This window comes from Cervus elaphus, chromosome 16 (assembly GCF_910594005.1).
Source record: "Cervus elaphus chromosome 16, mCerEla1.1, whole genome shotgun sequence".
NCBI classification, from domain to species: domain Eukaryota; kingdom Metazoa; phylum Chordata; class Mammalia; order Artiodactyla; family Cervidae; genus Cervus; species Cervus elaphus.
The window spans coordinates 35,027,997-35,049,703 of record NC_057830.1 but is presented as its reverse complement, the minus strand read 5'-3'; the positions used below and the strand labels follow the sequence as shown (position 1 = coordinate 35,049,703).

At 50.0% G+C, this 21,707-nt stretch overlaps 1 protein-coding gene across 7 annotated transcripts in view; it reads right to left on the bottom strand.

Annotated features, from left to right (window-relative positions):
- Positions 1–37: 37 nt before the first annotated feature.
- Positions 38–21,707, bottom strand: part of FAM219A (family with sequence similarity 219 member A) — a 60,395-nt gene continuing 38,725 nt past the window's right edge. For 2 of the 7 annotated variants that reach the window (XM_043927518.1, XM_043927520.1), the window contains exons 2-6: positions 9,457–9,556; positions 6,427–6,529; positions 6,095–6,175; positions 5,144–5,198; positions 38–2,904 (exon numbers count right to left, since the gene is read on the bottom strand). In XM_043927518.1, coding sequence (XP_043783453.1) covers positions 2,746–2,904; positions 5,144–5,198; positions 6,095–6,175; positions 6,427–6,529; positions 9,457–9,556 — 498 coding nt within the window. In that variant the 3' untranslated portion in view covers positions 38–2,745. The remainder of the gene's footprint in view (positions 2,905–5,143; positions 5,199–6,094; positions 6,176–6,426; positions 6,530–9,456; positions 9,557–21,707) is intronic. The other 5 variants (XM_043927519.1, XM_043927521.1, XM_043927522.1 and 2 more) reach the window with 3 other exon arrangements.

The window sequence follows — 21,707 nt, the reverse complement described above, 5'->3', positions numbered from 1 at the left end:
CTGCCCCTGGCCCCGACCCCAGGTAGGGAGCTGAGGCTAGCTTGTTTGATGCTTTTAATATCATTATTTGTGTTACACGATACACAACCGAGGATGATGGTCAATACTGCGATGGAAATGTTAAAAAAAATATTATACACGGCTCATGTCTTCCACACACCTTCCTGGAAATAAATTAGTGAGCACGGAGGAACCCGGCTGAGTGGCAGCCAGTGCTGAGGGCAGGGAGCGTTAAGGCAGTATCTACAGGGGGAGGGCGGCAGGGCGAGCCAAGGCCTCCGTTCTCCCCTCCAGCCTCCTGGGTAGGAAGGAGGGAACTGCGCACTCCCTACACCCAGAGGGTGCTAGCCACCAGCTTCCTACTTCTCTCCACCACACGGCCTCAGCGAGAGGCCCCTGTCTGCCAGGGGATTAGGTCTGTCCTGTGGGGAGGGAGCCTTTCCCTTGTTCCTCAGGGCCAGAGAGGTTGCGCAGTGGGCCAGAGTCACATAGCACGTCAGCAGCAAAGGCCGCCGTCTAAATGAGCCCTGGTGGGCGCCCTGCCTGGAAAAGAGGAGGTACCCGTGTTCTTGAAGGGTGAGTCAAGGAGCCCGGGGTGGTGGTGGCAGGAAGCACGGCTCTGGTGCCCAGATGACAGGGGGTGGGTCTGCTGATCAGGGTGGGAGCAATGGGCTCAGGTGGGGACCAGTCTGGGCCATGTGAGCCCTGCAGCTGACTTCTCTGTCCTTTGCTTCCCTTTGGCATTTCCTCCCTGAACTAAGAGGAGGTGGGGTTGGGTTGAAGAAGTTGAGGGGAGCTGGTAGCCCCTGGGTGTGGTGCAGGGAGAAGTGATACCCTTCCTAAGTCAGCAGCCTTGCTCTCTCTCCTCTCTGCCCTCTCCCCTTTCCAGCCTCCCGGGATGGCAGCCAGGGGCTGGGCTGTGGGTGTGGCCTGCGCACACTTGCAGCATGTGAGTGGTATGTATCAGAGAGGACTGGCCAGCATGTGCGGGATGGGGTCGGCCTGAGGAATGGCCCTGGGGTATGGGGTTCAAGGAGCAGAGACCTGAGCGGGTATAGGCCATCTGTGCTTTTGCTTTTCTTCACCTGGGGGCAGGTCTGTATTGCCCAGGCCCTGGGGAGGGCCTTGGTCCCCTCCTCCCTCTTGATTTTCATCCTCAGCTTTTCTGGCCACCACCCCCACCCCTCCACCAATGAGTAACAGTGGCAGAAGCAGCAGTAGATACATACATTCCGACTCTCACACACCCCGTAGATACAGCTACACACACAGGTACAGCTACACACACAATAGATACCCACATACACAAATACATTCACAGACACACACACTCACATTCCCCCAAAGACCCACATGTATTCAGACATACGCAGGTCCCATAGGAACGTCCCCCTTTTTTCTCCACACAGACATGCAGCTCAGGAAGACCCCAGGTATACTTGAAGACACCAGAGACCTCCCTGTCCACCTCCAAGGAAATTCCTATGAAGAAATTTCTTCAGGTTTGAAATAACCTTCAAAATAATTTCAGATGCTGCTCACTATGCCGTGTAGGAAACAGAAGGCCAGAGAACATAACTGGCTTGTTGGAGGTGAGAGGAAGCGTGCCCGAGCGAGGACCAGAACTCAGACTTCTGACCCCCGCCCAGGGCTGTCAGTCCACTGAACTGCTGAGTGGCCTCTCACACTGTTAACAGGTCACACAGTCATTTCCCCACCATGGTCACCACGGTCATCTAGAGAGAAAGGCCCAACCCAGAGATGTAGACACACACTCTGACAGCCCCAGGTGCGCACACATTCTGCCAAGCCATCCCTACCATACACCTGCTGCCACTGTATTCTCCCAGGCTTGCTTTCTTGAAGAGTCTTCCTGGGAAGCAGCCTCTAGGATCTTGTGCTAGAGTAAGACCACAATGGGGCATTCGAGGCCAGCCTTACCTCCTGCTTCTAACCCAGGACAGATGAACAGAACAGAAATGTGGGGGGCAGGGGAAGGGGTGCAGAGAGATAGATGTGTTAGTTAGGGGCAGGTGAGGACGGATCATACCATCTAAACTCTGGCTGTCTCTAAGGCCCACCTCACCCACCACGCAATCCAGACAGCAAGGAAGGAGGTGAATGGGGCAAAGTGGAGGAAGATGGCAGTGATCTGATGGATGGGGGACAATATCCCACTGGGCAGCTTTGCCAGACTTCCCATCTGGAGATGAGGGGAGAAATGCAAATGGTACATGGGCCAGCAAGGGAGCATGTGGAGGCGGCTCTGTGGGGCTGGGCCCTGACCCTGTTGGCTTGGGCCTTTCTCCTCCCAGCCCCTTTCCTTGGCTGGTGCTGGGGGTTCCTGGCTTCACTGGGGTGGAGCCAAACCCCTGGCTTTGTGATCCTGCCCCTTACTCATTACTGTTAGCCTCCACGAAGTCCAGTCACCCCTTTCCTCTACCAGACAGTGGCTTCGGGAAGGGGGCAGGATGCTGGGCAAGGTCCCCCAAGTAACTGAACAAACAGCCCTCCCCTCCTCAGCCCCAGGGGGTGGAGAGAGACCCGGTTTTGGTTTCTCCGGCTCCATGAACACACAGAGGTACACGTCCTACCATAGGAGGAAGCAATGACTGTTACGAGGTTGGCGGCTGTAGGGCGCGGGGCCCCAGGGGGCAGGTGGACGAGCAGGGGAGGGGTTGGCCCCTGCCCGGTCCAAGCTGGCCCCTGGTGGCCCCACCCCGGCGGCCGCAGCGGCCCCGCCCGCTACTGGATGTGGCAGGCGGTGGAGGACGTGGCCTGGCAGCACATGCAGGTGGGGTTCACGGACTTGGGGGGAATGAGGTCCAGGTCCTCGTCGTCGGGGATCTCATCTAACCGGTAGCCGTCCTTCAGCAGCTGGATGTTCAAATCTTGGTTGATCTGCTGTAGACAAAGGGGAGGGAGGTCAGGCTCGGGGCCACCCGCTGGCACCAGCTGTCCACACCCAGCCCTGTCCCATCCCTGGCTCTCCAGAAACCCCATGCTTTGCACCTCCTTTAGGCCCTAGCCTCAGTTCTGGCCTCCCTTACAGGCACATCCTCTTGGGGCTCCACCTGGCCCTGCTACTCACCCTACCCCTTTCTAGGGGCAACTTCCCACCTCAGATCCTGCTTCTGTTCGCCCCGCCCCTACTTCAGGCCCTCGCCCATAAGGGGTCGCCCCTGTGCCACACCCCACTGCAGTTCAGGGCCCGGTTCCAACCTGGGTCCGAACCCCGCCCCTAACTCTGCTCCCTGCACTGGAGGCGGAGTGAGATCTTATCCCAGGCCCCGCCCAGCACAGGCTCCACCTCAGTTCAATCGCTCAGTGCTCAGTCGTGTCCAATCCGACTCTTTGCAACCCATGGACTGCAACACACCGGGCTTCTCTGTCCATCGCCAACTCCCAGAGCTTGCTCAAACTCATGTCCATGGAGTCGTGATGCCATCCAACCATCTCATCCCCTGTCATCCTCTTCTCCTCCTGCCTTTAATCTTGCCCGGCATCAGGGTCTTTTCCAATGAGTCAACTCTTCACATGAGGTGGCCAAAGTATTGGAGTTTCAGCTTCAGCATCAGTCCTTCCAATGAACATTCAGGACTGATCTCCTTTAGGATCGACTGGTTTGATCTCCTTGCAGTCAAGGGACTCTCAAGAGTCTTCTCCAGAACCACAGTTCAAAAGCATCGATTCTTCGGTGCTCAGCCTTCTTTATGGTCCAACTCTCACATCCATACATGACTACTGGAAAAACCATAGCTTTGACTAGACAGACCTTTGTTGGCAAAGTAATGTCTCTGCTTTTTAACATGCTGTCTAGGTTGGTCATTGCTTTTCTTCCAAGGAGCAAGCGTCTTTTAATTTCATAGCTGCAGTCACCATCTGCAGTGATTTTGGAGCCCCCAAAAATAAAGTCTGTCACTATTTCCATTGTTTCCCCATCTATTTGTCATGAAGTGATGGGACGGGATGCCATGATCTTAGTTTTCTGAATGTTGAGTTTTAAGCCAACTTTTTCACTCTCCTCTTTCACTTTCATCAAGAGGCTCTTTAGTTTTTCTTTGCTTTCTGCCATAAGGGTGGTGTCATCTGCATATCTGAGGTTATTGATATTTCTCCCGGCAATCTTGATTCTGGCTTGTGCTTCTTCCAGCCCAGCGTTTCTCATGATGTACTCTGCATATAAGTTAAATAAGCAGGGTGACACTATACAGCCTTGACTTACTCCTTTTCCTATTTGGAACCAGTCTGTTGTTCCATGTCCAGTTCTAACTGTTGCTTCCTGACCTGCATACAGATTTCTCAGGAAGCAGGTCAGGTGGTCTGGTATTCCCATCTCTTGAAGAATTTTCCACAGTTTCTTGTGATCCACACAGTCAAAGGATTTGGCATAGTCAATAAAGCAAAAGTAGATGTTTTTCTGGAACTCTCTTGCTTTTTCTACAATCCAGCAGATGTTGGCAATTTGATCTCTGGTTCCTCTGCCTTTTCTAAATCCAGCTTGAACATCTGGAAGTTCACGTTCATGTCCTTTTGAAGCCTGGCTTGGAGAATTTTGAGCATTACTTTATTAGCATGTGAGATGAGTACAACTGTGCAGTAGTTTGAGCATTCTTTGGGATTGCCTTTCTTTGGGATTGGAATGAAGAATGATCTTTTCCAGTCCTGTGGCCACTGCTGAGTTTTCCAAATTTGCTGGCATATTGAGTGCAGCACTTTCACAACATCATGTTTTAGGATTTGAAATAGCTCAACTGGAATTCTATCACCTCCACTAGCTTTGTTCATAGTGTTGCTTTCTAAGGCCCACTTGACTTCGCATTCCAGCACTGTAGGTGAATGATCACATCATTGTGGTTATCTGGGTCATAAAGACCTTTTTTGTATAGTTCTTCTGTGTATTCTTGCCACCACTTCTTAATATCTTCTGCTTCTGTTAGGTCCATACCATTATTGGCCTTTATTGTGTCCATCTTTGCATGAAATTTTCCCTTGGTATCTCTGATTTTCTTGAAGAGAGCTCTAGTCTTTCCCATTCTATTGCCCACTGCTCTGCTCAGGGTGTTTTGGTGTTAGCCCCACCCCTTCCCCTAGAGGTGGTCCTACTAAGGTGCGTTTAGGGCAGGAAGCAGTGGGCCCTCACCTCAGCGGAGGAGTAGCCAGAGGAGGAGTATCTGGACATGTCAAAGTCATCATCACTGGCCGCAGAGGAGAGAAGGCAGAGAGGAAGTGATTTCCAGACATTAAATAGAAAACTCTCTTTACCCTCCCCCACATCAGTCAATACCTCCCCCTCCCCCCACACTTCCAAATAAACAGCACAATCTCAGCAGAAACCATGCTTGCTGTGGGAATGCAGTTTTAAGCCAGGTTCCTTAGCCCCACCCTTCTAAATATATACTACCCTTGAAAGTCAAATCGCTCCATCGTGTCTGACTGTTTGCGAACCCATAGACTGTAGCCTACCAGGCTCCTCTGTCCATGGGATTTTTCAGGCAAGAGTACTGGAGTGGGTTGCCATTTCCTTCTCCAGGGGATCTTCCCGACCCAGGGATTGAACCCAGGTCTCCCGCATTGCGGGCAGACGCTTTACTGTCTGAGCCACCAGGGAAGCCCAAACCAAGGGTAGTATTTGGAAACCCAAGTATTTGGAAGCCAAATACCTTTAACCTTTAACCAAATACCCTTAACCTCCTCCTAAATCAAGCTGCTACTACCCCACAGCCTTGCCCCTCTTTTTCCTAGGCTCAAATCATCTGGGTTTGTTGGGTTTTCCCAAAGTCTAGGTCTAGCCAGGTCTGTGCCCTGCAGTAGGGCTCCCCCCTCAGAGTGGGCAGGGCACCACGGCATCAGGGCCCATTCGAGGGGCAGCTGCCAGGTCAGCTGTCCCAGGACAGCAGCAGATTGCACTGATCCCCTTTCCTCTGTCTGCTCCCCCCCATCTCCATTCTTTGGGGGATTCACCCTCGGAGAGCTCCTGGCTGAGGGACACCCTTATTCTGACAGAGCAGGTGTGGCCTGTTCAGCCCACTTGTTTATTCCCATTCATTCACTGCTGGGGCTTGCCCGGCTGCCCTGATGTCTCCGTACACACCTGTCTGTGTCAAGGGCTACCAGTGGCTTCTCATCCGGGCTCTGGTCAAGCGAGGAGTAGCCTTTATTCGGGACGACCAGCCTGGGGGGAGAATTTGGGGGACTGGATTGGTGACTGAAGCATACCAACCTGGCAAGGAACTGGGTTGGCCACACCCCACAATCTCCCTCCCGGCCCAATCCCACCCAGCCCCATCCCACCCTGCCACCTTGATCCTGTGAGACTCTCTCCTCTCGGAGAGGAGCTGGGCCTGAGGAGCGAGGGAAGCGGGGAGGCTCAGAACCAGCAGAGACAGGAGCCGGCTGGCAGGGCCCTGGCGGAGAGGGGCCTACCTTGTCCGGGCCATGACGTTGTTCTTCTTGGGTTGCTGGTTGACGGGACTGCCCATGCTGCCGTTCTTCAGGGAGCCCTTCCGGGCCAGCTCCCGCTGCTTCTCTGCAGGGGGACGTGGGAACGAAGCTGTGTCCTGCCTCCAGGGCCGCGCTGCCTTACCACTCAGGACAGCCCGGGCTGGCCCCATGGTGAAATCCCTTGCTTCTCTAAGAACTGAGGCAAGGATCCAACTCTAAGCCCTGCTGCTTGAAAGAGACAGTGCTTTGCTCGGCACAACCTGAGGCAGAGAGTGAAGGGTGACAGGAGGAGGCTGACCCCCATCTTCCAGGAACTGTACTCCTAAGTGGGGCAGCTAGCATGTGCTTGACCCAGAGAAAGGCTGGAGAGGGAGAGATGGAATAGAAGGATGGCAGGGCTTCCTGCAGGTGACACCTTGAGGTGGAGACTGGAAATGCCGGTCGCTCAGTTGTGTCCAACTGTGTGACCTCATAGACTGTAGCCCGCCAGGCTCCTCTGTCCGCTAGGTTCTGCTAGGCAAGAACACTGGAGTGGGTAGCCATTCCCTTCTCCAGGGGGTCTTCCTGACCTAGGGATTGAAGCCAGGTCTCCTGCACTGCAGGCAGATTCTCTACCTTCTGAACCACCAGGGAATCCCACTTGAGGCCGAGTGAGGAGGGCATTTGAAGAAGGAAGGGTAGTGTAGAGAAAAGTCCATTTAGAAGTGAGTGTAGTAAGTGTGGAGCTGGACGGGGTGGAGGGACGAAGATGGGGGAAGGCCGGGTTGGAAAAGTTGGGTGCATTTCTTCAGTCATTTATTTATTCAGCAAACATCTGTGTCGTCAGTCATGTATCAGGTCCTGTGCACAAGGGACTGGGGGCCCCCTCTAATTACAGACTTGGAGCAGAGAGGCCTTGAATGCCAAGCAGAGGAGTCTGGGCTTAATGGAAAGGAAAAGAAGCCCTGAAGACTGTGGAGCAGGAGGGGCAGCAGGCTGGGGGGCCCTCTGCCGTGACTACTTCTGACTCCTCGGTCAGCCTATGGATTCTCCGAGGCTCTAGAACCTACCAGATTCATGGGACTGGCAACCAAGGGACCCATTGCCTGGTGTGTGGCTCTGTTGCCAGTAGTCGGGTTCTGCCTGGGCCCTACAGGAGGCTTGTCTTCCCATTCCTCCTCCTCACAGCAGCTCTGACACTGGCAAAAGGACTCCTGGGGAAAGCTCTCATAAAACAACAAGTTCCAGAGAGGAAGTATGGGATGGGCATTTATAGCTACTGGGACTCTGGAATTTTCTCGACCTCCATGTCTCTCATCTCCCACTCTCTAACCCTCTTTCTTTGTCACTGTTCATCTATCTCACGCCCTCAAACCCACCTTCACCTCCTTTCCTGCAGGCAGCAGCTGCAAGTACCACCCCAAGCCTCTAGGGGGTGCAATTTGCTTTGAAACAGTGGAAAAATGCTAATAAACTGCAAAAGCAAACTACAGACTACAATGCAACTATTAAAAGAAGTCATTCTCTATATACTGACATTAGAAGGGGCTCTAAAACATCAATCAGAAAACATAAAAAAGCTTCAGAAAATGTGGACAGTATGATACCACTTGTGTTCAAATACAAAATAAAACTAGAAAAACCTAAAAACCAAAAGCAAAACTCTTGGAATGATCATTTCTGGGGAGGAGAAAATGATGGGGCAGAGTAAAGAAATTATACTTGTTAAATATTTGTGTTGTTAAATTAAACAATAATAAGCAAATAAAACTGGCTGGAGTTTGAGTCCGGTGTCCTGTCCTGGGAAGATGAACAAATTCCACTGAGAGGACTGCTCTCTTGTTTAGAAAAACAGCCTGAGGGGCTCCCTGGATTTGGTCTGGAAGGAGAAAAGCAAGTTAAAAGGAAAAAAGAAAAGCTGAATAATATAACAGGACTCTGAAAAGGTGTCCTGGCAGCTGCAGAGCAAGGTTTTTAAAACAGATTTCTCAGGACTAAGGAGAGGGCCCAGTATTTGATGGGCAGTTGGAGCCTGGGGAGAAAGATGAGCAGGAGTGTGGCCGGCCGGGATGGCAGAGAAGTTCTGAAGGATGGTCGTGGCCTGCATTTAATTGTTAACTCTTTCCTGGATGCACTGTGTTAGCTATATTTTCACTCGCGAAAACAAACTTTTTATTTATTGATTGATGGCTGCACCTCATGGCCTGTGGGATCTTAGTTCCCTGACCAAGGATTGAACCCAGGCCCTCAGCAGTGGAAATGAAGTGTCCTAACCACTGGGCCGTCAGGGAATTCCTGAAACCAGTTTTTAAAATTAGAAGTCTGTTATGTACGGCAGCCTTGGGTGAGTGAGATGGTCCCTGAGGGAGAGAGGAGGTGTTTGGGGGGAGATAAGGTGAGCACAGCAGCTGCAGGGGCTCTGGGCAGTGCCTGGGAGAGAGGCGGCTCAAAGGAGCGGGCGGCGGCATAAACTGACTTTGGAGCGGACGTGAGATAAACCCCCAAGGGCAGGGTGACCCTGGGAAGTCAGGAGAGGTTTGGGTTTATTAAGAAACTAAGGGAAAGTTCCTCCAAACAGGAGCCAACAAGATCCAGAGATATCCAGATAGGCTGACTAGGAAGGGGGAGCGGGGCTCAGCTTCTAGGGGAGAGGAGCCAGGTTCTAGGCTTCGGAAGCCTCACTACTTTCTCCCCTCAGACACAGGAACTGATGCCCACTTCTAAGGCAGCTTCCTCTCAACCTGGTCCAGTGTTTGATGGGGCTTCCAACCCTCTCTCTGGGGTTCCTGCAGCTATGCCCCAGAACATCTGGAGCCTTCTGGGCCCCAGAGATGCCTCTAGAGCTCTGGGCTCCTGTAGAGAACTATCACCTCCCTCTTGGCCTTGCAGGAGAGAAGGTTCCGGGTGGTGCCAGTGACTTGGTGGCTAGAGTCTTGGAATTGTCTAGCCTGAGCTGTACCTCTTCGCAGACCCAGCCCAGCGCACCTTGCCTGTCCACGCCCAACATCTCCCTCACCCCCCGGACACACTCACCCAGCTTCACTTGGAGCGGGGATGGTTTGTAATTCATGGCTACTGACTCACCCTCCCGGGCGTCACAGTCTCCGTCTGAGATGGAGGCGGCGGCTGGGTCCTGGGGGAGAAAGCAGGGAGAGAGGGAGCTGTTAGGAGGTGAACACAGGGGGCTGTTCTCACCTATCCTATGTGGGTATTTCTCCCTGGCAGCGGGTGGGGTTCAGGAAGGAAGGGACAGACCCGTCTACTATGGAAGGAAGATCGGGAGCTGGGTGGAAGAGCCCGGATCTTGGCCCTATTTACACCCATCTGGGTGTCTGTCCTTTAAGTCCCGTGTCATCTGCGACCCCCAGGAAGCCTCCTGTGATTCTTTAAACCCACAGGACCACCTTCTCCTGCCTCCCACACTAGTCGCCATGCTCCTTAGGGCCCTGCCTTATTTAGAAAGATCTTTCTAGGTTTCTGTGAGTTTAAGTCTGGATTAAGATCTGAGCAGGTGCTCCCTGAGACGGGCCTTCTCTCTCTGTTTCCCCAGCTCTGGCTGATCCCTTCCCAGGATCCAGAGAACTGACTGGCCGAGCCAGGCTAGACTTCCAGGCTGTAGCCATGCAGTTCTAGTCAGAACTTCTCCATTTCACAGATGAATCCTAAAGAGTGTCTCCTGAGAGAACCTGAATGGTTGGCTGGGAATGGCAGGTGAGAAGACAGACCATGGCAAGTCAGCCGGTGGCCAGCTCGTCCTGTGTTGCCCAGACAGGGCTGGACCCTACAGATGACAAAGAAGACAGCATGCATTCTGTGTATGTCCAGGGTCTGGAACCATTTTGGTCTCCCTCACTGCCCTCTTTACTGACTTCTTCCCATTGCTATGGGTGTTATGCTGCCCCAAGTCCTACTTTACCCTCACTATTCTCTCCAGAACCACCCCAAATCTCTGCTACAAGATCCAGGGCCTTGTCCTACTCTGCCTTAGTCAGTTGGAAGGCGCGGGAGTCATTCACCCTCGCCCTGAGAAACTGATAACCAGCCATGGACATAGGATGCGGCCATCCTAACCACCCAAGATCACAGAGTGGTAAACCTTAGGTCAGAGGATCACAGAGAGGCTCCAAGGCTGTGCCTATTCTGCCTCTGGGGACATGGAGAACAGACAGAGAGGCAGGGAGAATGCTGGAGGATGGGCCCTGTGGGGCCAGGCCAGGGATCTGAGTGGCTTCTGGTGACTGTTAAAGGGCGGCTACGCAGCCATTATGGTGGTTTAGTTTCCCTTTAGAATGAAGCAGTGGGGGATGAAAACATGCTTGCCACTAAAGGAAAAGGGAAAAGTCTAGAGTGTTTTGGAGGGAAATCCTGGCCTTGTCTGTGTTTCTTTAGGCCATCCAGAGTGCAAGGCCTGCGTGGGCTGTGTTGCCACAGTGGTTTGTGAGTTCCTGAGGGCAGAACCCGGGCCTGTGTCCTCATCTCTGATTCCCGGCCTTCGCTGTCACTGAGGGGAATGGGACAGAAGGGTGGAACAGGTCGGGGGCACTGGGGGCTCAGTGCATGCATCCCAGGCAACCTCCCAAGCCACTGGTCTTGCCAAGTCATCCATCCTCTGCCTCCCTGGCTCGGCTCCTCCTTGGGAGGCTGATCACTGGCAGCACCTGTCCCCTGCTGCCCTGGAGAAGGAGGCCTCCAGTGACCTATCCATGTCTTTCTGTGGTCAAAACAGCCTGGCAAGTGCCGCCTGCAGAGGGCATAGAGACCTGCCGGTGAGCACTAGGCTGCAGGGACGGCTCACTCCCAAGGCCGCCTGAGCGAGGGCTTCTCAAAGGGGAAACCCACAGACGTGCCTGCGGGGCCCTCCCAGGGAAGCACTGACAGATTTCCAACTTCCTTTCCTCTTTCTGTAGAGTATGTCACGTGTCACACATACCATGTCCATTTGGAAAGGATTTCCTCCCCTGGCTTCCAGGACACTATGCCCCCTGGCTCATCTTGTCTCTTTCCCCATCACCTCTGCCTTCTCCCACAGTTAACTTTAAGAACTCAAGTCCTTGGGCGTTTGTGGCTAACTTTTCCCTCCTTGGTGCAGATGAGTCCATCAGAGTGTCTTCTCTCAGGCTGGAGGTCCTGGGTAGCAACACTGGACGGGGCCAGTGCAGGAAGGATGGGGCCTGAGTGGGAAGCTGTTGAGTGACTCTGGTCACAGGGACCCACATGTGTTCCCTAAGGCCACTGGGATTCCTGAGTGACACTGCCAGTCCCGTTAGGCCAAGAGCCAGCATGTAAAGCCCCAGACTGCAAGGTCCCATTCAGCATTTCCCCATCACTGTCCTTGATGGAAGGCCATCTTTGAGGTGGGAACAAAGACTCTGGCACTGTGCCTGCAAACTCGAGTCTTCACTGTGGGCTTCCTGTATGTCTTTCCCGGGAGGTGCAGCCAATGCACCATGACCACCACATGGAAATGTAATCAGGGAGATTAGATGTGAAATATTCATGAATACAAGTATCAGAGAGGAATCCAGGCAGAAGGAAGCATCTGGCTGGAAGAAATCAGGGAAAATTTAAAATGCCCCCCAAGGACATCTGACAGGAGTTAGCTAGATCCAGAAACTAGAGTGGCGATTAGCAAGGTTATTAATAAACACTCAGCAGAGACAGACATTGAAATGCATCTCTAGCAGCAGCCCGTGTTTCTACAACCCTGTGCGGAAATTCTCCAAAGACTACGGAGATGATTAATAGCTCAATCTCACTGTTTCTGGGATGGAATAAATCAGCTAATGACCAGCGCAAAACCAATATAACTAGAGGAAGGCAGAAGTACCAGAAGAATCTTCAGAGTTAGTCTGGTCCAGTGATTTTCATTCAACTGTGTTTCCCGAACCCGGTGCCTTGGGCAGGGCTGAGTGTGAGAGGAAAGCAACAGGAGGGGTCTGGCTTCCCTGAAGCCAGAATAGGTCCATTTTTATGCATTTGTTTGGCTGTGGCAGGTCTTCGCTGTGGCACACGGGATTTCCGCTGTGTTACTTGGGATCTTGCGTTGCGGTGTGTGGGCTCTCTGGTTTGTGGCGTGTGGGCACGATGTGGCACACGGGGCTTAGCTACTCTGCAACACGGGGGATCCTAGTTCCCGGACCAGGTATCAAACCCACGTCCCCTGCAATCCAAGGTGGATTCCCAACCACAGGACCACCAGGGAAATCCCCAGAATAGATCCATTTTCATTTCACTTACATAGGAGCCTTTCTGCAAGATTTTGGTTGAAGAAAGGGTTTTATTGCCTTAAAAGAAAGGTGGGGGAGGGAGTTTAAAACACACTGATTTAGCCCAATCTTTTAAAAATGCTTTACTGTAGAACTTTTTAAATTTACATGAAAACAGAGGAAACAGTATAGAGAGATCCTGGGTACCTATCAAACAAATTACTAGCTTCAACAAATTACCATTTAGACTATTCTTTAAAAAAAAAATCGTGGATCCTCCATTTATAACACTAGCTATGTGATCTGGGCTTTAGTTTCTACTTCTGTAAAGTAGGGCTAATACTAATACCTATGTCAAAGGTTTCTGTGAGGATAAAGTGAGACTATGTAATCTAGTGCTTAATATGCAAGCATTTAGAGTAGTACTGAGTATATATACTACATCCAGCACACTCCATGTGTGGTAGCTTTGAAGCTTTTATCAGTGCAGGCTCTGTGGGACACACGGCCATGAACAGGGTACCCTGGCAGTGGCCGATCCACAGCAGCGGTCCTGTCACCACCCGGGTTGGGGCCTGGCTTATGTGGGGAGGTATCTGTGGAAGAGATGCTCACTCAGCAGGGTGAGGAGGGGCCTGATCAGGGAGCATTCTGTCTCCTCTCTCTCCTCACTTAGTTATCAGTGATGAGCCCGGGGCTCATCAAGATACATAGAAATAGACCCATCCTTAAGGAACTCCCAGTAATTATCAGTAAATGTAACAAGAGCCATAAAAGAAGAGGGAAAGGGACAAAGGGAGGGTGATCAGGGAAAACTTCCCAGAGGAAGACTCTCGAAAAGGTCTCCAGACATCAGTTTTCCAGTTATCTTAAGAGGAAGGATGTTCGGGGAACATCTGCAAAGGCTCCGAAGCCTGAAACTAGCATTGCACATTCAAGGAACAGTCAACATTTTGCTACAGTGGAAACCTAGAAGGTATGATGATGAAGAGTGACAGGAAATAAAGTTGCGGGGCCAGCAGGGCTCAGATCATGCTGGAAGATGGGCCTTGATTTTGTTCTTTACTCAGAAGATGATGGCGGAGGAGCCAATGAAGCCTTGAGTAGGGGAGTAACATGATCAGATTTGAGATGGAGAAGGACACTCTAAAAGTCACGTAGAAGATTGGTGGGAAGGAAATGAGACTGGAGTTTAGGGAACTATTGCATCAGTGCCGGCAAGAGATGACAGAGACCTGAACTAAGCAGAAGATAAAAAGCCATAAAGGAGGATGTTAAAGAGAGTAGAGTGGCAGACCTCTGAGATAAAATGTAGAAGGAGTCCAGACACTCCTAGTTTTCTGGGTCGGGTAACTGGGAAAGGGATGCTCGTAGTAATTATTAAAACAGACAATGCAGGAGAAGGCATAACTATGGTCAGGGAAAACCAGATGAGCTCAGTTTGGGACAGGTTGAGCTTTGAAGCGTCTTTTGGGCACTAGATGACATCATTAGTCAGTAGGAATCGAGGTTCAGGATCTCAAGAAAGAGCTGTGGACTGATGGTGATTGAAGCCCACAGAGGAGAATAAACCTCCTCAGGGAGAACGGGCACAGTGAAAACAAACAGGAACCAAGAATAGAGTCCTGGAGAGCATCCAACCTTAGGAAACGAGTGGAAGAAGAAGGTTGAGTAGGAGCAGAAAGACAAGATGTAGAAAAAGATCCAGGAAGATATTCAAGCAGTTTCCAGGTGAAACAAATCAACAGTGTCAAACTAATACATGAGTCCATAAGATAAAGATAATATTTAGAAGTAAGGAAGTCATAGGCGACCTCAGCAAACAGAGTTTTGGTTGAATGGTAAGAACAGAGCCCAGATCACAAGGGATGGAGGAGGGAATGGGAGATAAGGAAGTAGAAACAGTGAACACAGGCTGTTCTCTCAAGGAGCTAAATTGAGAAGAGGGAGTGAGGAGGAATGACAGTCAGAGGGAGTTTTGGAGTTGAAGGATTCTTTGAAGGGAGGGAACACATGACCACTGTTTCACACTGAGGGAAAGAAAATTGAGTAGAAAGGGAGATGTTCAATGGAATGTGGTCTTTGAGGAGTCAAGAGAAGATAGAACCAGAATCAGGTGAGAAGAGAAATGCTCCTTACTGAAATGGAAAGGAGGTGAAGATGGGTGGGGGATGCAGATAACATGGAGACAGGTGGGTGGAAAGTTAAGGGAGTTCATTCCTAAAAGCCTAGTTAAGTAAAAGAAGGGGGCAGATGCTAAGGGGTTGAGGAAAAGAGGAACTCTTGGCTGGACAGGAGTGGAAGGAGATCAGACTGGCAGGGGTTTCAGCTACAAATCCTCAACTTGCACCCGCTCTTGATCTTGTCTTCAGGATGAAAGGCACTCTCCGTGGTGCTGAACAATTTTGCCTTTGTCTTAAGGACTGAACACAGATGATTCAAGGTAACAACATGATTCAATTTTCACTTTCCCACAGGAAAGGTAACCTCTGTCCCTCACCTTCAAGCACTAATTTTCAGGAAGATGGAAATGAAATGGATTTAGAATGAGGTATGAAGAGTCAAAGTGCTAGTATCAACATTATCTAACCTCTCTTTGCCTAACACACATGGATTTTCCTCTAGTTTTAGGAGAGAGCTGGTGGAAGCAGTTCTGAGTTACGAAACGCTGAAAGGCTACCCCTGGAATAGTCATGTCTGTACCCTGTTCAGTTCCCCTGGGAGAAAGCAGAACAGACTTAGAGCAGGAACAGGAACAGGGCCAGGAGGACAGGTAGTACTGATAAGAAAAGGAAAACAGGGGGTGCTCTGGAGCTCAGGCCACTCTCTGATGGGCAGAGAGACAGCAAGATAGGGTATCAAAGACCAACTCTGTTCCTGTCACAAGTGGTTCAGCTCAGAAACTTCCTAAGGTTGTGGCTCCCTGAAGAGTTATGCCACTCCCCCAAAACATTCCTTGGCAGGGGTGGTAATAAGCATGTTTAGATCTCATATTTTAGAGGGAGATCAAAAAAAAAAAAAAAAAAAAGGCAACTCTATGCCTTTCTGTCCAATGCCCATGGCTTGGCAGAAACCTAACATCCAGTCCAAGAATATTCAGTAGCAGTTTAGGCATTGCTTAGACCTCTCAGCTTCCCTGCAGATGGCTGTCCATTCAGCCTCTTAGGCATTCCCATCCCTCTCTGGCTCAACATGAGAATCATTTGGCCAATGACAGTTCCTACTTTGCGGAAGGATCTGAGGTCCTGTGAGTACCATGGTTGGGGAGCTCCCACTTTCATTCCCTATCTCCCTCTTTGCTAGCATTTCTGCCAGGCAACTGGCCAGGACTTCTATCCTTTCAGGAAATATTAAGACCCATAGGGGCCCCACTTATAGGAAAGGACAAAGACCTCTGTTAGGTGTAAGGTCTTTTGGGGAATATCTGGAAGGCGGTCAGGGAAACATAAGAGAGACAGTCTCTCCAAATATTGTTTGTAGCTCTTACAAAGAGCAGGGGAAAGAACAGAAAAGCTAGGGAAGTCTATGAAGCCTGAATTCAGGAAAGGGGTCAGAGGACCCTGCCAAGTTCAGGGAGGTCTCTCTTATCAGTCTAAATCTCCTCACTCCTCAAGGTTTTTCTCTATAAGAAGACTCAGTTCAAACAAAGTCAACACTGAGTGGCCACTCCTTTCCAGCTCTGGACTGGGTGCCGGTTGTAGGGAAGAAAACACACCTTCTCCACATGCACCACACTTCTGCAGAGCATTACGGGATGAAGCAAAGCTCCCTAGAAGGAAGCTGAAAGGATTCTCATGGCTGGGCTAGAGTTCAAGAACTCAAGGGGGTCGTGTGTATAGCTGAAGATTTTCTGTTTCCTTAAACAGCTCCTAGGATGGAATTCATTCCCAAAAAGAAGCACCACCCACTAAGCTTTAGTAGCTTTGTGGTGACTTTCATTGGGAGAACCAAAATGCAGAACCCCATGGCTAGAAACAACTTTAGCCATGGCAAGTTTAACAGATTTTTCTATTATAAAGTGATACATGGTAAAATTAAAAAAAAAATCACATTTAGTTTTACCACTTTGAGGCAATCTTTGTTAATGTTCTAGTGTATCTGAGTCTTTTATGTATATTACAGTAGCAACACTAGGGGGTTTCCCTCTCTGGGAGCTGGTGTTTTGCCTGTCCTCATGGTCACAGGCGTGGGCCTCTAAGTAGGTACATTGTTGGGTCTATGTGGTCCCATCCTTGCTTAGACCAGGTGGAGCCCATCAGAGCATCCCCCAGAATTGGGAAGTGGGGCTTCTAAGAGGAGACGTGAAGCTTAAGACTGTAGATTAGGTAGCCGAGAAGGTCACTGGCAGGGAGACAAGAATAAAGCTGATGTTCAGAAAGAAGAATCACAAGAGCTAGAAAGTCTTTTCCCCTAGGTTTCAGGTTCTGGTTCTAGAACTTGTCCTGTCCCTCTAAGGTTTGATTACACACCTGTCCTCATGTATCAGGAGAAAATCTAGTGTCCATACAGTCTAGTCACCTTTTTAGCTTAAACTAGCTTGAGTTGGATTTTGTTACTATAACCAGAAAGCATCTACTAATAATTATTCATAGAACAACATTTAAAGAAAAACACACTGTATCTTATATTCTATATTTAAAAAAATTAGTATTAGGGCATATTCAGCTCTCCATATTTTTACATAGTTTTCTTAACCATCAGCTTCATGGCTACATGATATCCATAAAGGGGACATACAATAACTTTTTAACCCTTCACTTATTTTGGACATTTACGTGGTTTGCAATATTGCACTATTATAAATAAAAAAGTGTGAACGCTTTTAAGATTCTTGATACATACTGCCAAACTGCTTTCCCAGAGGATTGTTCCAATTTACAATGCCTGTAGTCACAACCAATAGCTATAGCTGGTTTTTTAGTATTTGATTTTTCACTGTGTTCCAGGGTATTTCAGGTCATCACATCTATCTACTGTTTTCCAAGAGAGCTCTTCTCCAGTCCTATTTGCCTGGTTCCCTCTGGGGAATCTTCTTTCAAAGAATAGAATTTCCTCTGGGCATTACCTGCCAGACAAAATATTCCTGACTGGAGGCCACTGATTAAGAGCAAAAGTAGAGAACCACCGATTAAGAGCAAAAGCAGAGAAGACTATTACACTGCAGCTTGGGTGAGGCTCTGCCACGCTGCAGCTGGTCCCTGGCCTGTGCACATCGGCTGCAGGCACTGGGACCAAAGCTGCAGATCCAGGAGGCAAACCTCACCGAGGAGGTCTCCCTTGCTTTCAGATTTGGGGTGAGACAATGAACCAAAATGGCTCTGCAGTTATTCCAGAAAGACTGGCAGCTCCCACTCCCTTACCTATTATTTAGTTTTCAAAAATAGCTATTCAGAAACAGGGAGAGAAAAGGATGGTGAAAGATGCAGAGCTAGCACTGGGATGGCAAATAATTGGATTCACTAAAAAAAAAAATTGCATTTATTTATCTTTGGCTGTGCTGGGTCTTCATTGCTGCATAGGCTTTTCTCTAGTTATGGCGAGCAGGGGCTACTCTCTAGTTGCAGTGTGCAGGCTTCTTATTACAATGACTTCTCTTGTTGCTGAGCATGTGGTTCCACGGCATTTGGGCTTCAGTAGTTGCAGCAAGAGGGCTCAGCAGTTGTGGTTCGCAGGCTCTACAGTATGGCTTTCAGTAGTTGTGGTGAATGGGCCTAGTTGCTCTGAGGCGTGTGGGATCTCCCTGGACCAGGATTAAACTGTGTCTCCTGCATTGGCAGGGGAGTTCTTTACCACTGAGCCACCAGGGAAGCCCCAGATTCATTTGGGGGAGACAAGGGACCTGTAAGTTTTAAAAAATGATTTAGAATCCTGCTTTGCCTTCCCCGTGGTTAGGGCTGCTTATCCTAGATTGATGTTCTGTTATTCATTCCTGTTCCTATTCACCTGGAAATCCTACGAACAAAAAGCCTTTGTTTGGGAGATAGGGCAAATGCCTAACTCAGGGACAATTAGACAGCAACAGTGACTTGGGGGAAGCCTCTGCATAAAGGCCTAGGGGATGAGCCTCCTGATCCAGGAGACAGGGGCAGGGCCAGAAACTGAGAAACCTTGGTTCCTCCGGGAGGCTTGACTTGGCCTAGTCCTTGAACTTCATCCCTATCCCCAAGCTCATCCTCTGAGCCAGATGTTGAGCAGACTCCTGTCTTACCTTGGACCGGGCAGAGACACAGGTCTTATCCTCTACAATCTGGTGAATCAAAACGTTTTTGAGTCCCACATCCTGCTCCCCCATCACCTTCTCCTATTTCAACCTCTTTAGGGAGAGGTCATCTCACTTAATGGAGAAAGGGGTGAAGGTGTAAAATTCTTTTAAAAAGTAGATCAGAAATGGTTGAAGTGATAAATTTTATGTTATATATATTTTACCACAATGGGAAAAAATGGGGGAAAAAAGAGATTAACTGGTAGGGCCTGAGGCAGAAGAAGATGGTAAGAGGGTGGGCAGTGGAAAGGAGGCAGTCCCTTCTCTTATTTAATTCAGTTTCGGCCAACACAGACTTTGGAGATGAGACTTTGCATGGAAATGATTCTAAAATCAAGGGAGTTAAAGAGGCCAAGGGATCTGCGGCTCTAGGGGCCTTCTACTTGGACAGGGTCCAAAGTAGGCAAAGAAGGGGACTGGATATTCAGGGGTAATAGAGCTTTAAGAAGTGTGGTCCAGACGACCCTTTGGTTTCTTTCCAGGATGTGGAATCTAGTTCCTCAACGTAAGGAAGGAGGCACAGAACACCAAGGAGAGATGCTGCCAAGGAATTGATAGAAGGCATTTGGTTGGAGAGTCCTTGAGACTGGTCCCTCATCCCTGCACATGATAGGAAGCTGAAGCAACAGAAATGTCAACAAACAGTGACATTTGGTCTGCATCAGACTACTTGTGGATCTTCATCTGGATCTTGGCTCCAAATCTCGCTTGAGGATGTTTGATAAGCTTCAATTACTCAAGAGACTGAGCCAAGCCTGCACTGACTCATAACTCTTCTGGACTCCTGGATTTCCCAAGAAGGCAGTCATCTGAAAGGCTATGGGTGTCTTCCCAGGGCTGCCATCTCGGACCCCTTTCCTCTGGCCTTGGAAGAGTAAAGAGCTACTTGTCTGTGGTGGACAATGGACTTGGAGGGCTGGTATCAAGTAGCTTCTCCCCTCTGTGGCATTTCCTGCCTCTGCCTTTCCTCTCCCTTACAGACTCATCTAACTCTCCAGTCTCCATTATGCCTGGCAAGTACCACTTTTTGCCCATAAAGACAACTTGCATCTCTCTGGCCAGAGTAGTCCCCTGTTCTTTCCTTTTTTTGGTCATCCCAATAATTAAGCATTGGTGAGCTTGAAAGCGAAGCGTGAGTCACTCTGTAATGTCCGACTCTTTGAGACCCCATGGACTGTAGCCCGCCAGGCTCCTCTGTCCCTGGGATTCTCTAGGCAAGAATACTGGAGTGGGTACCCATTTCCTTCTCCAGGGGATCTTGCAGACCTAGGGATCAAATCTGCCTTGTAGGCAGATTCTTTACTGTCTGAGCCACCAGGGAAGCTTAATGCTTGCAACTTGTTAAAAAAAAAACACCCACAATTTGATGTTCACTGAAGACCAACAAGGGGGCAGGCAGGACAAAATGCATTTTGAGGAGGGAAAAAAAACACCAAGACCTGGTTCTTGCCAAGAAGACTTTAGTCTAAAGGTGGGGAATTGACAGGCACACAAATTAGCCTATTCGAGTCAGAGAGAGGCGCATGAGAGGCAGGAATGCGTGAAGGGTGGGGGAAGCATAGAGAAGGTGATAGCAGTGGAGGTTGTTTATCCTCCCAGACAAAGAGGGTCAGGCTCTTCTTTGATCAGGGGGCTTCCCCTGTGGCTCAGCTGGTAAAGAATCTGCCTGAAATGCAGGAGACCTGGGTTCGATCCCTAGGTTGGGAAGATCCCCTGGGGAAGGGAAAGGTTACCCATGCCAGTAGTCTGGCCTAGAGCATTCCATGGACTGTATAGTCCATGGGGTGGCAAAGAGTCAGACACGACTGAGCAATTTGCACTTTCACTTTGATCCAAGCAGAGGATCAGCGCTTAGGTCAAGGGGTACTTTGGCAAGAGGACCTAGAGCAATGATTGGTGAGGTTTAGCCCCAGGGCTAGGACTCTGTTCTCACTACTTTTTAATGCTGCTGCTAGTACAACCCCGACTCTGTCACGGGACACCCAATCCACCCTGTTTCTGTGGGTCAAGTACAGAGATGCGGGGGCTCAGTACATCGGGGCCTTTCCTTTACCACGAGAGACAACTGTCCCACAGGGAGGGGTCAAGAGGCTGCAGGTGGGTGGCTGGAAAGTATTTTCATTGGGAAGGCAAACAGGGATTCACAGTCCTAAGAGAGGGATACAGCTGGCCCCAGCAGTCACTCTCACCAGGCCTGTTTTGTGCAGCAGGGAGGTCGATACGAAGGTCACTTGGGGGCTCAGGGCCCAGCCCAGGAGAGGAGGAGGTCAGAGACAGGAGGGAGAGACTCGTGAACTCTATCTGAGTTTCCCTAGAGAAGGCAGATGGTGGTGGAAGAGTAGGGGGAGGGGAGGTTCTACACTAGCCCAAGCTCAAGGTAAGTTCTCAGCTGTGAAGATGGCCATTTGCTGGTTATGCGTCTCTAGAGGGAAACAATACTCCTCTGCAAAGCTACATGATCATAGAGTCCCTAGTAGAGGGGCTCCCCGGGCTCAGGGTGGGAGGGAGTCTTTCCCTGCCCACCTGTCACTCCCTGGCTGGTGCAGTGATGCTGAATGGATAACTCAAGGGTACCACCTCAATCCTGAGGCATCCACAGGTAGGGACCCTGAAACAACAAATAACCAACACTTACTCAAACAGCCCCCTAGAGCTCTGCAGCCCATCTCTCTGAGGAATGCCTTCTTTGCTCTGATTACACCTGAGCAGGCTTCATCTCTTCTAGACCATTCTGACACACCTCTACAGCTTATATCCTTCCACACCACTGAGCATATCTATGTACCTTTAGGGTGGTACTTTTTAAACAGTAGTGT